Source organism: Apteryx mantelli, chromosome 22, assembly GCF_036417845.1.
Source record: "Apteryx mantelli isolate bAptMan1 chromosome 22, bAptMan1.hap1, whole genome shotgun sequence".
Taxonomy (NCBI): domain Eukaryota; kingdom Metazoa; phylum Chordata; class Aves; order Apterygiformes; family Apterygidae; genus Apteryx; species Apteryx mantelli.
Genome location: NC_089999.1, coordinates 11,568,490 through 11,583,580, shown reverse-complemented (window position 1 = coordinate 11,583,580; position 15,091 = coordinate 11,568,490). Strand labels below are relative to the sequence as shown.

General features: G+C 41.0%; 2 protein-coding genes across 11 annotated transcripts in view; one reads left to right on the top strand and one right to left on the bottom strand.

The window, feature by feature from the left end:
- The window catches only part of RPS6KB1 (ribosomal protein S6 kinase B1), a 29,505-nt gene extending 23,053 nt beyond the window's left edge, over positions 1–6,452 (bottom strand). For 7 of the 8 annotated variants that reach the window (XR_010886199.1, XR_010886198.1, XM_067309634.1 and 4 more), the window contains exons 1-5: positions 6,201–6,452; positions 2,791–2,840; positions 1,588–1,708; positions 1,151–1,219; positions 536–683 (exon numbers count right to left, since the gene is read on the bottom strand). Coding sequence is in view for 6 of the 8 variants with exons in the window: in XM_067309634.1 (XP_067165735.1) it covers positions 536–683; positions 1,151–1,219; positions 1,588–1,708; positions 2,791–2,840; positions 6,201–6,272 (460 nt within the window). In the remaining 2 variants the exon portion in view is untranslated. Of the gene's footprint in view, positions 1–535; positions 684–1,150; positions 1,220–1,587; positions 1,709–2,790; positions 2,841–5,132; positions 5,289–6,200 lie in introns of those variants that run through there. The other variant, XM_013962062.2, reaches the window with a different exon arrangement.
- Positions 6,453–7,073: 621 nt separating this feature from the next.
- On the top strand, positions 7,074–14,358 carry TUBD1 (tubulin delta 1). 3 transcript variants are annotated; one of them, XM_013962057.2, is made up of 9 exons: positions 7,074–7,299; positions 7,955–8,149; positions 8,749–8,896; positions 9,349–9,565; positions 10,226–10,457; positions 11,240–11,404; positions 12,129–12,269; positions 12,839–13,022; positions 14,014–14,358. In XM_013962057.2, exons 2-9 carry the CDS (start codon positions 7,978–7,980, stop codon positions 14,114–14,116), a joined length of 1,362 nt encoding a protein of 453 aa, XP_013817511.2. In that variant the 5' UTR covers positions 7,074–7,299; positions 7,955–7,977; the 3' UTR covers positions 14,117–14,358. The 3 variants fall into 3 exon arrangements, with proteins under 3 accessions (XP_013817511.2, XP_067165665.1, XP_013817513.2); XM_067309564.1 differs by lacking the exon at positions 7,955–8,149; XM_013962059.2 differs by lacking the exon at positions 12,839–13,022.
- The last annotated feature ends 733 nt before the right edge of the window (positions 14,359–15,091 follow it).

Genomic DNA, 15,091 nt, shown 5'->3' with positions numbered 1-15,091 from the left:
AAGTCGTTTCACAAAGAATTAGGAAACACGAGAATAACAGAATAATATCTTTCTAAAGAAATGCCAAAGGAGATCAAAAGAGCACATTGGCAAATGTAAGTGTTTTTGTCTCTGTTTTTCCATTGTTACAGCTTGACCAAATTGCTTCAAATCTGTTTCAGTTTCCCTATCCGTGAAAGGAAGATAAGTTTCTTGTTTCACAAAGAACTTGCAAGGACTACAACTTCAGGTAATCAGTAAGACTGCATAGCATCTTTCCAAGTGTGAACATACAGGAATTATACACAATAGAATAAGAAGTATTAAAAACCTTTTTGTCCTGTACTCTCATGAAAAACATATTTTTAGTGATTAATACAACTTTACTGAACTAGAAATGTTATTTAAGTTATTCTATGTATTTTTAATGCAAACCTATTTTACATCTTTAAAAGAATATCCCGACAGTTGCCTGGCGTTTTATAAGTAGAATAAAAAATCCAAACTCTTGGCTATGTAAGATAGCAATAAGCAGGTAACAATTTAACATACTGACCACTGAGATACTCAAGGATGAGGTAGAGTTTTCCACCAGTCTGAAAGGCATAAATTAAGTCTACGATGAAGGGATGTTTCACTTCCTCCAGTATATTCCGCTCTGCTTTTGTATGAGCTGTATCTTTTGCATTCCTTACAATCATTGCCTATAAAAAGGCAGAGATATGTGACTGCAAGAACATGCTAAAAAATGCAGACTTTTACATTTACTTCCATTCTGAGTTTACTAAATCACAACACTACATATGAGTCAGCAACACAGTAAAAAAGAAAAACCCAAAACAAACAAAAAAGCCCACCATGAAATACACAAAACATGCTCACTGGTTTCTTACCAAAGATTAATTCTTTATTTATTTCATAGAATCATACAATAATTTAGGTTGGAAGGTACCTCCAGAGGTATTTAAAAGGATTAACTGTTAAGAACTACAGAGACAGAACAGTTTAGTAAAAGATTAATTACAATTGTCCTTGGATATGAAAACAACTGTATACATCCTAGATACAGTTTTGATTTTAGGTATACTAAATAATTAGACAGTTATAACAGCTGAAGGGGAGGGGAATCTTTTGGATTCAGATAGCAGTGAAATGTGAGTATTTATGTTACCTTTTTAAGAACTTTCATGGCAAAAATTTTTCCGGTATTTGCTCCAGTTACTTTTCGTACTTGAAATACCTATGCAACACCAATACAGAAGCGATCATATATTATAAACTGCACTTGCCATCAGAAGTCAAAAACAAAGAGATCACCTCCAAATGCAAAGATGCCTGGAGGGGAACAGTTAATTATCTGAAAGAGAATTTGGGGTATTTTCTAGTAGCAGTCCTGCTGCCACCTGGTGGTGAGGCTCTGCCAGGGATCTCGCTCTGAACCGCCCCACGGCCAAGGTCTCTCCCGAAACACCAACCTCACAGCCTGGAGGTTACCTCCCGGCAGAAATTTTTCTGAATACAGGATGGGAAGATTAGGTCTTGCCAAAGGCAGCACTTTTCACCACCTTCAGCATAACAGATTTACTTCAGTAGAAAAAAGTTCCTTACCTTTCCATAGCCACCTTTGCCAAGCACGCGTAGTAACTCAAAGCACTCTGGTCGGATCTTTTCTGGACCTCTGTTTACACTAGTTTCTGAAATCTCAAATTTTTCACAATGTTCCATGCCACTGAATAAAATCGAGACAAGAATATAAGACTACCTGATGCTCAACAGTGATCAAGAGAAAGTAAGCAAGCAAATTACCCTCTGAAAAACGTATAGTATATCTGGCATAACTGAACAACTGCTTTGGCGATTTGGTGAATTCCTAGCATCAGAAATTTTAATTAGGTGTGTGAAAAGCAGTAAGTGGCAACTTGCACAAAAAAAACATTTGCAAATTATTGGGATTTAGAGTATTAAGATTTCCTTCAGATTCCTCCATTTTTAATGCATAATAAATCTCTGTATTAAAACAGAAATAATTTTCAAGGACCAAAGCCTCAAATTGGCTTAGGCAATTTCTTGAAGATCTCAGGTAAAAGCAAGGTTATAAGATGTGTTTAAATTTAAATCACATTCAGCAGTCCTAGTCACGGTAAGACTTTGGTAACACAAGCATTTTGCAGAAAAAGCTGCAACATAAAACTGTCTCACAACTCTGAACATGCCACAAAAGCCTAAACCATAATTTAATGATGCTTCTAAATTATGCTACAGTTCTGCAAAAGACAAAGTGGTGATAACATTGATCCTGCTAAAATAAACATGACCGAACTGTTTAAACTGCATCGATACTTTCTTTGCACAATGTGGTACACTGAAACAGTCTGGAAAGCTTTAAATGAAACAAAGGTAGCCGTCCCAAGACCTTCTATCAGAACTTCTGAATTCTACTTCTCACCTGCTTCAGACTGTCACGCAAATCTGCAACTGGAGCCTTTATAAAACGGACAGAACATACAGTGCTCTGCAGACAGTGCATTACATTCATATTGCAAATATTAGTCAGCTACAACAGATATGTTAGGAGAAGCAAGGATTAAAAGACAACAGCAGGTTTTGCCATAATTTTTTTATTATTATTATTTTATTTCAAGATACAGTTCATAAATTTTAATGTGAAGAAATAGTGGAACAACTAGAAACAACTCAAAATTGAACAAGAATGACAAAATTTTCTATTTAACTTAACAAACATGTTGGTATTATTAGAGATTATATGTAGCTGGCATGAACGGTACAGAACATTTTCTAGCAGCAACTTACAGGTCGTATTGGCCAAGTCCTCCATGGTCCATGCTCTCACTTAATTGTCCCTGGGGAGGGGAGGGGTAGAAGGAAGATTAATTATAATGTAAGAAACAAAGCAGTGTTAAAAATAAATGTAGTGATGTGTTTTACAACTTTTTAGGTTTTGTTATTATTAAGCTAGCCTAAATGTTGGAGTAATAAATTATCACCAGAAGATAAGAAATCTACAAAATTCTGCAGAGGAGTTGCAACATTTCCATGTATCTCAACGACACAGAGAACTACTGTTTTACCTGACTGCATTGTTACTCAATTACTTTAATATTAGAGGTAACAATTTCACCCCCTTCTCCCCAGTGATCTTGAAAAATGTTAAGGTACTACAATTTTTTTACACTTGCTTTCCCATAGGAATTTTAAATTCCTTTACAGTATTATGCAAATTAGAACTATAATCAAGATTATGTAAATAGACGAATCAGGATTCACACAAACTAGAAACAACTGACTGAGAAGGCTTTATTATTCTATACTGCTGATTATCTAATCCCAATAGTAGCAAAATAACTAAACTTTACTCTGATGATAAATACTTCTACTGATCAATAATCATTCAGATAGATCAATGCAAGCAAATATTAATAAAGGAGAATCAAGCACTTCAACGTAAGGACTAGACACCATTAAAGAATGTAGTTCAATTTTGAAGAGATATTTTCTTAAAAGAATTTTTGACTTGATCCTTTACGAACTGCAAGATAATATCTCCCTCTTTAATTACGGCTCTACATGGCAAAAGTAGTGCAAACCCAGCAGACAGCTGGAATGAATACAAATAGAATTTAGCGGGCAAGCTTCCTAATACATTACAATTTTATTTCTAAAAATATGTACATAAAATAGAGACTGCAAGTTTGTGAGAAACACTCTGAACTCTAAGGACTGGATACAGATAGAATGAATGACTTGTGCAATTCACAGAGAACTAGAAGAAAAAAGTGATACAGAGATCGGCAAAAAGCAGACCAAGCTAAGGAGTACATTTTTGGATATTATGTAAATGAAAACACTAGCCAAAGAAAATTATGAATTTTCAATAGCTTCCAAACCAAGTAAACACTGAAGCTTACAGAGGCTGGCTTATTTTGGTGGGTGAGCTGGAGGGGAATTTAACTCCTGGTTCCACCTACCAGCACCACCAGCAATTACAGAGTCCAAAAGTTCAAGTCAGTTTTCAGGTCAGAAAGTTGCTAGCTCATGTCCTCTTGATAACATTTATTAGAGAAATCAAGCTTATTGACATCTGTTTCACAATAAAATCCACTAAAACTGCCCTTGACCCTACCATTAGGTGACAAAAAACAAATTCAAAAAATTCATCAAGGATGGAGAATAAATACCCATTACATTTCTAGATCTTTTTCCTTCTGGAAGTTACCCATTGGTTCTGGCAAGCCAACGCATGGTATTCTTACCCTCGCAAACAACAGCTTTCATTCTCAATATTAACTGAAGCAAAATTCACTTCAGATACCACTCCGCTATTTGCGAGGATTTCTTCTCTTGTTTTTTAACAAAACCAAGAAATGAAATGGTATTCTGGTTAGCAACCCTTCAGTTTGTAGTTATTGTTTCATTTACTACAAACAAAAACATAAAGGTTGTTTTATTCACTGTAATAACTAGTGCAAACAACTATTTGGCTTACAAGTAAACTCTCCACCTAAATACTTGTTCAGTTTTTCTAGAATAGCCATGCCTATGTAAAACTACAACTGCTCTGTCCTTGAGGCTATAGGGTCACAACCTTCAGGAGCTGCAAAGGTCCAGCTCCAGGCAGACTAGATAACCCTGATTTTACACCTTGCTCACTTTCAGTTTAATGATCTCAACCTCCCAGTCTGCAACGTCTTCTGAAAGACCTGCACAATGCCTGCAGACATAAGTTTCTGTTAAACATTTTTCCCAGAACACTTTTCTGATGCTTCCTCTTCTTTCTTGCTCTTATATTCTCTGCTTTCCAGTTCTGCTTTAATTTTAGGTCTGTTCTAATTTTCCTTATTTGTTTTCCAAATGCCTAATTCCTCTGCTGATTTTATTTTACTGACATTTTTCCAGACACTAGAAGCAAGCACACAACGTTGAATTTGGCCGTCACAGGCAAATATTCATTTTTCGTGACATCTGAGAACCAAGTCAGGTTGCCAATTAACATTCAAATTCATAGAAGTTGTGCCATAAGTATTTCAGTCATACCCATTTTTAAAAGCCCACAATAACTAATAAAATCTTTAAATTATTCCTTAACATTACTCTTTAAGGCTGAATTATTGGAACACGTGGGAGAACTAATTCACCTTTCTTGCAGTCCCCCTTAGAACCTGTTCTTGGCAACATTAACAGTGTGATGCAAGTGACATTTTTTAAGCCAGGTACTTTATTGATTACTGAGGTCACAGACAGTGTTTTCTCCCACAAGTCGAGAAGCTATACGCCTTCCGTTGTCAAACAGTATCTCTACAGTTTACATATACAGTGTGGATGCTGCAGCTGTGATACAGAGCATCGGGTTATCTCAAAGATTCCAAGAATTTCAGTAGGATTTAAACAGCACAAAATGAATGCAGTAACAATTTAAGCGATAGCAAAACTTTAATATACAAAACGATATAAAAAGCCACAGTAGCACTAGGAAAATATAAACAGAGATCTTGTAATAAAATTCTCCCAAAGCCTTAGCAGAAACTACATGACACGTTAAAACAACAAACTACACGTTACAAGGTGAGCCGTGCAGATGGGGATGCACGCCGCTCTACATGGGCGCCTCACACAGCGTTTGAAAGCTCTGCATTTAATTTTGGCGCTAGAGCAACACAGTTCCAGAACGATTAGCACTTCTGCACTGACGTTAAAACATGTGACGATAAAAAAAAAAAAAGAGAGAGAGAGAAAGAGAGAGAGAGACCCTCGCTGCGACACCGCTATGCTAGAAAAATCCAAACCCAAACTTTCGTGGGGACGGGGGGAAATAAAGCTCCTGCGAGTTTGGCGCGGCCGCCACCGGCGGGGAGCCCCGGCCGGCAGCCGCCCGGCCGCGGCCGGCACCTGCCGCCGCCGCCGTCGCCGTCCCCGAGCCGCGGCGCGGCCGGGCGGGCGCGGAGCCTCCCGCCGGCGGCGCTGTCAGGGCGGCGCGGGCCGGGGCAGGGCGCGGCCGCCTCACCTGCGCGGGCCCCGGCGGCGGCCGGCGCCGCGCTCCGCTCCGCTCCGCCTCGCCGCGCTGCCGCCCCGCCGCGCGGCCCCTGCCCGCCCCCGCGACGCCCCCGCGCGGCCCCCGCCAGCGGCCGCTGCCCTCGGGCCTGCCCCGGCGCCGCGCCCCGCCGCGGCCTCCCGCTCCCGCCGCGCCGCGGGCTCCCCCCTCTCACCCCCTCCTCCAGCTCCTCGTCCGAAGCCGCGTCCTCGGGCTGGTCCAGGTCGATGTCGAAGACGCCCGCCATGGCGCGGGTGTGAGCAGCGGCGCCACCGCCCCTTCCTCGCTGTGCTGAGTCCGCGGGGCCTGGGCCGCCTCATGGGCCCGCACCCCCCAACTCCGCCACGGCCGCCATCACCGGCTGCCAGGCCTCAGCGCGCCTGCGCCCCCGCCCCGGCTCCGGGCGCCGCGCAGGCGCGCGGCCTCACCCGGCATTGGTGGGGGGCCGCACTGAGCATGCGCAGCGGGCGCCCCGCCGGGCGGCAGGGCTCGGGGCCGCAGCGGAGCATGCGCAATGCGCACCCCTTCGCCCATGCTCCTGGCACGGAGCGTGCGCAGGGGGCACAGTGAAGCCTCTCGCTGCGAGCATGCGTACTACGCTCCCTGAAGCCCGCGAGTCTGACCCTTGCCCCGATCTGCCCGAAGTTGACTCCGAGCATGCGCGAAGCGGGTTGTTTGAAGGCGCGTCTCGGGCCGCAGCGGAGGGCTCGCAGAGGAAGGGGCTCGCGCATGCGCCGCTGCGGCCCGAGCGCCTCAGAGCGGGGCGTTGAGGTCAGCGCTGAGGGGGGGGGGGCCGGGGCCGGGGTCGGGGCTGAGCGCGGCCGGCGCTGCCCGGGCGGGGAGCAGCGCCCGGGGAGGGCAGCTGTGCCGGCGGGCGGGCGGGGGCCGTCGAGGATGAAGCGTCTTTGGAAGGGGAGAGGTGGCCGAGCGAGGTGGGCGGCTGCGGCAACATGGCGGGCGGGGCCCGCGGCGTGAGGCAAGGGGCGGCCGGGGCGCGGAGGGGGCGGCGTGGCCGACCGGGCCGTTTCCTGAAGATCGCGTTCGTTCCCTGCAGCGAGGAGCGACCCTGGCACGCGGCCTGGCCTGAGGCGCTGAGGTGCGGACGAGCAGAAACGCTGAAATCCAGCACGGGAAGGAGAAAACCAGCACGTACCTGCCTGCAAAGTGCAGCAGGAGCAAATTACAGGCGCTGGCGGTTTTCCCAAGAACGCCGTTACAGACGTGCTGTGGCGCAGCTGGGAGGATGATGAAAAATAGCAGCCCAGAATAATGAAGTGAGTTCAAATATTGACCTTGTCTTTGTAGGGGGAAAAAAAAAGAATAGAAGAGTGAGAAACCAGAGTTACTGCAAAAACTGAGTGGGAAAATGGTCAAGCATACCAGTATCATATCAGAAAATTGTCTCTCTATGGTTGGAGGAAGGAGAATGCTCTAGAGGATTCTTTTGTCACTTCAGCTGATTTTGGCGTCTGGCCCATAGCAGTATGCCACTGGAAATCAGCTGGCTTTGCCAACAGGCTGCATGTTTCTAAAGGCATCCAGTACTTTCTTAGTATGTTTATTATGTTCTTGTAGTCTCATCTGAGGGTTTGGCTGGATTTCTGATTAGTCTTTTTTACTCTGCTTTACTAAGCGAAAGTGAGAAAAGAGAGACTTGACTTTGCTTGCCGTGTGGTTGATTTCAGTTCTGTTAAGACATATAGCAACAGTAAACAGACTGGCTTCCTTTAAACGGTCACCAGCATTCTTCTGACATGCAGGATAAAGTGCTGACAGACAGCGTTTCCCCAGGAATAGCCAGTTGTTGTAGCATAGCCTTTTCCTCCTCACTAGAGTTGGCAAAAGTTACAAAACTGATCAGGAATCTATCTGACAAAACTTAAATTTTTTTTTTCCCCAGTAACTAAAAGGTGTACTTTTCCTTTTTAGGGTTAAATACAAAGTAAATAAGAATGTCAATAGTCACAGTCCAGCTTGGTCAGTGCGGTAATCAAATTGGGCATGAAGTGTTTAATGCTATCTGCAGTGACGTCCATGGCACGCATGGATTGTGCTCCAAGAAGGAGAATAAATCCTACCATGACGCTTGCAAAGAACGCTTTTTCAGTGAGGAGAAATCTGGAGGTACAGCATTTAAGGACTTTTGTTTCCCACAGAGGGTCTTGTTTCCAGGCTAGTGTAGATAAGTGTACAGAAATAACACACACTTTTACTTAAGTTGAAGAATGAGTTTTACCTTCATTCTTAAAGAATTGTCACAACCGTCTGTCCTCATGAGGTTGCTTCCAAAGGCAAAACCACAGTGCAGTAAAGCACCTGAGGCCACAGAGCAAGGACGCCAATAACAGAGCTGGAAACTGAGCTACGTATACATAAATAATCTTTCCTTCCAACATCTCTGTTTTCCTTTTTATATAGATCAGAACATGTAGTATGGCCATACCAAATCCCAGTTCAGTGTCAGGAAATGAATGGCTTCTTTCATGAAAGGTCTCTAGAGCTCAGATCTCTCTTCTTTGGAACAACAGGTGGTTTTCCAGAAACTTAGAACGTTGCCAGGTTCTGCTTTCTGCACCTTCCTGTACTGTCCCATTGAAGTTAAGAGTTCAGTTTATATGGGTGGGAGGAATACAGTTTGGGCCCTGGTACAAGTCTGTCTGTCTTATGTAAACAAATTCTATGATTGGCAAATTATTCTTAGTTTTATTTTTCTCCCTCTCCAGTACCTGTTGCCCGGGCTGTGCTTGTTGACATGGAACCCAAAGTAATCAGCCAAGCCTTATCAATAGCTGCCCGGTCTGGCTACTGGAAGTATGATGATCGGTCGCACTTCTGTCAGAAACAAGGGTCTGGGAACAACTGGGCAAATGGGTATGAACAGTCATTTCAGGCTTTGCTAACCTAACTGTGGAGGCTGATGAGCAGACTAGACTCTGGAGGAATGGTATTATTGCAGCTGTGCGAGTACAGAGTGTGTAACATTAACTTGTTTTATTTTTACGATAGAGTAGCAGTATGTATAGTAGCAAAATTTTTAACCGGCTGCTTTTTGCAATGTGAAATTGGCATTTACAGTGAAGACTATTTTAGAACAGAGTGATGAATATATTTAAAAACACCAAACAACCGCACATTTTATAAAGAGCTGTTTTTTTACTACATAAGTGTCACAGCTGAGGATTGTTTCCAACGGGTAGAACTGGTGACACAATAGTAGGTTATATAACTAAAAAAGTAAAGTGTGCTTTATGAATAGGTTGATGTTATTGCTTTTATTTTACTGTAATCTGCCATGTCTTGCTGCCTTTTCTCTTATTTGACAGTTACTCTGTTCACGGGCCTAAACACAAAGACATAATCATGAATCTGGTACAAAAAGAAGCAGAGAAATGTGACCGACTCAGTGGATTTTTCACAATAATGAGCATGGCTGGTGGTACAGGATCCGGCCTGGGAGCATTTGTGACCCAATGTTTAAAGGATGCTTTTCCAGCCTCATTTATACTAAACCACGTTATCTGGCCATATGGAACTGGTGAGGTGAATGTCGTATGTCCCTGAGATATTCTGCAAAACTTTAATCACGATTACAAAAGAACAGCAATGTAAATAAACAGACTGCTTACCAGAAGTAAAACATAAAATGTCAACAACTGAAAGAGACTAGAAAAGAGAAAAACTTTACTTCTTGTAAGTTCAATGTGACAGAAGGCAATACAGCTAATGAATTGTTAGCCTAATAGTTGATATAGGTGGTTTCACACAAGAAAAAAATATTTCAAAATTATTGTCAGGTCACTAAAGGTCACTAAAATCTCAAGCTAATAGCAATAAAAAAGTTTATACCTTAGCTCTTATATTACCAAGTCTTAATGGAGTATCTTCAGAAGCTCTACTAGCTAATTAAAATGTTACATTGTATGAAATGTTATGTAGTTTTGATAGTATCTGAGTACTGTAATCAGTTCTGAGAGAGACTTTCTTCTAGCATGTTTGGATGAACGGAGACAGATCGCATGATTTTCACAAGTCTTGCTCTCTGTCCGTGAGAAAGCTATGCTAGCTCCTAACCTAACTTTGGCAAAGAAAATGAATCACTTCCTAAATCATAACTGTGGGAATGATAGTAGCCAGAGGAGTATAAATTAGAACACGATGAAGTTTTGACTCTCATTTGTGTGTATGGTTTTCTGCTTCCAGGTCATTGTTCAAAACTACAACTCCGTTCTGACTCTGTCACATCTGTACCACTCGTCAGATGCCCTTCTTGTTCATGAAAATGATGTCATTCACAAGATTTGTGCTCAGCTCATGAATATTAAACAGATCTCCTTCAGGGATGTAAATCAAGTCATTGCACATCAGCTGGGAAGTGTTTTCCAGCCCATTTACACAGCAGAAGGTGCCTTGCACTATAGCAGAAGCCCATTAGGTATTTAACTATAATAACTCCTAAAGCATTCTCGCACAGCTCTATAACAACGTCATTTTGTGAATTTAAGTTCTCTAGTCTCCTTAGCAAAGTGGTTTAGATACAACCCAATCTTTAAGATAGGATAATAGAAGCAAAAGACTAAAGGACTTAGAAGTTCAGCCCCAATTTTATAGCAGAGTCAAGAGTATAAACCCATACTTCCAGTTTCATTCATTACCAAAAAAGACACTGTTTCCCCTTTTTCGAGTCACTACTCTCACTCTTGTACTGATTTATATTTCAGAGGAAGCTTGTGCAGGGCAGTCATTTTTGCAGTGAGTTTTGCATTAGGTTGGAAGTTTATACTAACTTAAACCAAATGAAAGGTTTGTATTTAGCTTAGAAGATAGGGTAGCATACAACTTGGTGGCAACAAGCCTAGATTTGTATCTTTAAGGAAAAGTTACCCATATTACCAAGAGATGTTCTTATAAAAAACCCCTTTGATTTATGCCTCTCAATCTTTAGCAGTGCATAAGGCCTTCAGATTTTTGAGCAAGACAAGCCTAAATTGTAAAATAAAAGCTATTAACATGCTTGTGTAAAACTCAGTAGCATGTAGGATGTTTGCATTATTTTGTCTGACGCATGTGTCCATATCTGTCAAAGTTTATGTATCCTGCATTGCTTCTTACCTTAAATTACTAGAGCTATGTAAAATTCCTTATTCTCTTCTCCCATATTAACTAACCTATGCAGTATTTTTGACAAACTTGAGCAGTTGTTACTTCTTTTTGCAGGAGACTTAATGGAGACCTTAGTTCCACATCCTGAATTCAAGATGTTGGGTCTTCGTAACATACCTCAGATGCCTGAAAGCTCTCTAGCATACAGCTCATTCAGTTGGCCTGGGCTCATCAAACACTTAAGACAGATGCTCATTGCTAATGCTACAATGGAGGAAGGTAAAAAGTATTCACTCATCTTCAATATCCATCGCTATTTAAGTTCAAATTTTTACAGCTGAAATAAAGCTTATTGTTTTGTGGCACTCGATGACTAGCTTTAGTCAGTTCAGAAAGGAGCTGCTGCCCTCAGACAGCAGGAATTTGTCTCTACATAGCCAGCTGCTCCTTTAGCTATTCACACAGCTGCCGCAGCAGCTCCCAGCCTGCTCCTGCTTTTGCTCCCAGACATCTCAGTTAATTATAACTATTGAAAATATGCAAAACAAACCAACAGTTTTTGACTGTGCACTTAATTTACATGATTCATTTGGAACATTCTTTGGATTGCTAGTTCTGCTATGCTTATTTTTGTTACACCTTCTACTAATAGAAGTCATATGCTTAGCTTTCCTATATCATTCACACAGAGAATTCAGTATAGTTTCCAGTTATGCAAAGAATGGGATGGCAAATTGCTAACTATAGAAACAATACACATTTTCTCTGCTAAGACTAGTGACTACCATGCAAGACTTCATAAACGCTGCTGGATTAGCTCTGTTTCTCACCCAGAATTGTGTAATTGCTGCTTAATTAACATGCAGAAACTACAAACCCTAGTGTGATCTTAGCTTGGGGCACAGTATTAGTTAACATCTGACTCTTCAGCTAGTCTGAATCCATATTTCATGAAATACTAATTTCCTGTTATCTCTTCTTCGTCGCCAAAACCTCTTCTTAGGTATTGATTGGCAAGTAAGACCACCACGTCCAGGCTCCTCCATTCCCTCCAAACATTCCACAAGCAAGCTGCTGCATTTCAATACTTCCATTGCCAACCTGGTTATCCTGCGAGGAAAAGATATGCACAGTGCAGACTTAGGTGAGAAGGAAAAACACAACACCTCAATAATTCCTGTTTCACATCCCACTGTTTTCTTTGCAACAATTTCTGATGAAAGTGGAAAAAAAACCCAAGGCCACATATTTAACTAGTAAGGTTGATGTTTCCTCTACAAACACATTGTAATGTCCAAGGCCATCTTATGTAATCACTCAGGGCTGCTGTACTTAAAACTAAGATTTCTGTGTTTCCTGAAGCACTTCAGGGAAGGAGGAAGAGACTGAAGTCTGTATATGTGACAGGATTCTTGTCTATATTGTCTGAAAATATATTTAGTTGCTTCTGGAGTGACAAACATAGCTTGCATATGAAGTACCAATACAAGAGCACTCTGCTAGATAATCTAATGAATTTGTTTAAAACAGTTATCATCTTTTAAACAGGCTCACCAGTTTTCAGCGTTTTTTTTTTTTAGGGCCTGAACTGATCTGCCAAACCCAGTAGTCAGGTACCAGCACTGATTAAGCCACACAGGACTACTGAGTTCAAGACGCAGTGGTTTTTGTAACTTTACTCTTGTCAAAAGGGCTGTTCTGTTTCTGCTGCAGGAAGTTTCCAAGATCCAGCACTATATACATCATGGCTAACCCCCCAGGATGCTTTTAACCTGTGGAAGACACCACGAGCATTTAACAAATATGAGAAGTCCGCTGCTTTGGTCAGCAATAGCCAGTTCCTGCTGAAACCTCTTGACAACCTTGTAGGAAAAGCTTGGAATATGTTTGCTTCCAAGTAAGCCAAAAAAACAAAACAAAACTGATATTTCATTTGTAGCTGCCATTGTCTTCACTGGGAGTAAAATCATTGTGAAAATTGCTTTTTCTTTCAGCAAAGTAATGGTGAATAAGCATGAAGACTTTTCCCACACTTTAGAGGAAATGTCTTTATGCTTGAACTACAGTGGCAGGGTGAGGAACAGAACAGCACTCATGTTCCGTGGATAAGTAAGGCTACATATTCTAGTGCTGTCAATTTGACAGTTTCCTCGGTACTAAAACTCCTAAAAGTTAAATTTTTGCATTCCAGAATGACCATTCCAAAAATATCAATAGAAGAGTTTCAATATGTTCATACAGTTTCTAAATTGTATACAGACATGCTGCACATTTCAGGAAACAAATTCCTGGGTCAGTTCAAAAACATTTAGAGGTTTCTGTGTTTTATAAGGCTCGTTTCATTAGTTTCATTTTTCATTAGAACCAAGAAACCTGGAAAATAATTGCCTCTCTACTTCAATCATCATGAAGCCAAGGTAACTGGGTGTCACAGCAGAATTTTGTGGTGAAAAGACAAAGGAGGAAAACAGCTTCCGCTAGCTGTGTTCCTAGTTTTACCGCTTGTTACAAAAAACACCACTGATAAGAAGCAAGCTATCTTGCCCACACAGAGTTAGACTTTACATCTCAAATCCATAAATTACCTTTCTCATTTAATAATCACAGCTTCTCCTATTGCCCAGTTAGCCCAAATTTGTTAGCTGCAATTTCGTCTCTTTAAGCAATGCACACAAAGTTATAAACACTATTTGAAATAAGTCATGATATATCAATCACTATGAATTACAAAATAAGTTCAAGATAGAACAGTAGAAACTAACCAGTGTGGTTATGGAGAGGAAACCTGTCTTTACATGATGTTGTTACACTAACCATGCAATCTGATTTCATGTGCTGGATTCTTCATTTCTAATGTTCTTCATGTCTAATGTGACTTCAACACACAGAGCCTATATTCACCAGTACACTAAATTTGGGATTGAAGAGGAGGACTTCCTGGACAGCTTCACAACTCTGGAACAAGTTATCTCCAGTTACACCACCCTGTGATTTTTAAAAATGTTCTCAACTAGAGCTTTACTGCAAGAACACCACACTGGAAGACCTTCTTGCATCAGCCTCCCAAAATATATAAGGCTGTAACTATTTTTCACTTTTCTGAGTAGTGTGTGTGTGTGTGTGTGTGTGTGTGTGTGTGTTAGAACAGTAAGAACTGAATCAGAACTGAATATATTCATGTGGGCAGGTAATACTTCTGTTTAATATATCTAATAAATAGCTATATTTTTCAATACATTTGCTAAAGATTTTCTATAGTACAAGGATTTTTCTCCAGGCTAAACTCTCAGCATCTAAGCTAGCATCAACTAATGTATGATAAAAGTTAAATGTGCACTTGATTACAGTAGTGAGGTATTCCTGATCTTCACATTCCAACTTTTCATATTAACACTTTGCCCTAGAATACCTTGATATTGATAAAAATACATAGCATCAGAGTATTAATCCAGAGTCCATTTGGATATCATTCAAGGGAGGATACTCTGCCATCTGTTCCTGTAGAGCAAAGTGGGCCTAAATTCTATTTTAAGGTCTTTAACCTTGACAAAACATTGGAAATTCTGAACTTAAAAAAAAAAATCTGAATCTTAAAATACAACAACAAAATGGGTTCTTCATTTTCCAGTCTTCCTTAAGTTATATTAGAGATTATAATGAATTGTATGTTTTTTCCAGCATTTCATTCTGCCATGTTTCTGTTACTGTGTTACTGCTCTTTTTTTTTTAAATTGAACCTGTGTAGCAGATCAGATGCATGGGCTATTTGTTAGAGGCTAACCATAGGTTTAAGAGGCAAAACTGCAACTCTTGCTCTTCTTTTTCCTCCTACAAATTAAGAGCAGGAGGTTTATTTATTTATTATTTAAACAGATTTGGGAATAGAACTGCTGGTACTTTTCAGATGCAAGGTCCTGGAATATAATAAATATACTAGATTATAGAATTTTAAAAATTCTGTTTAAG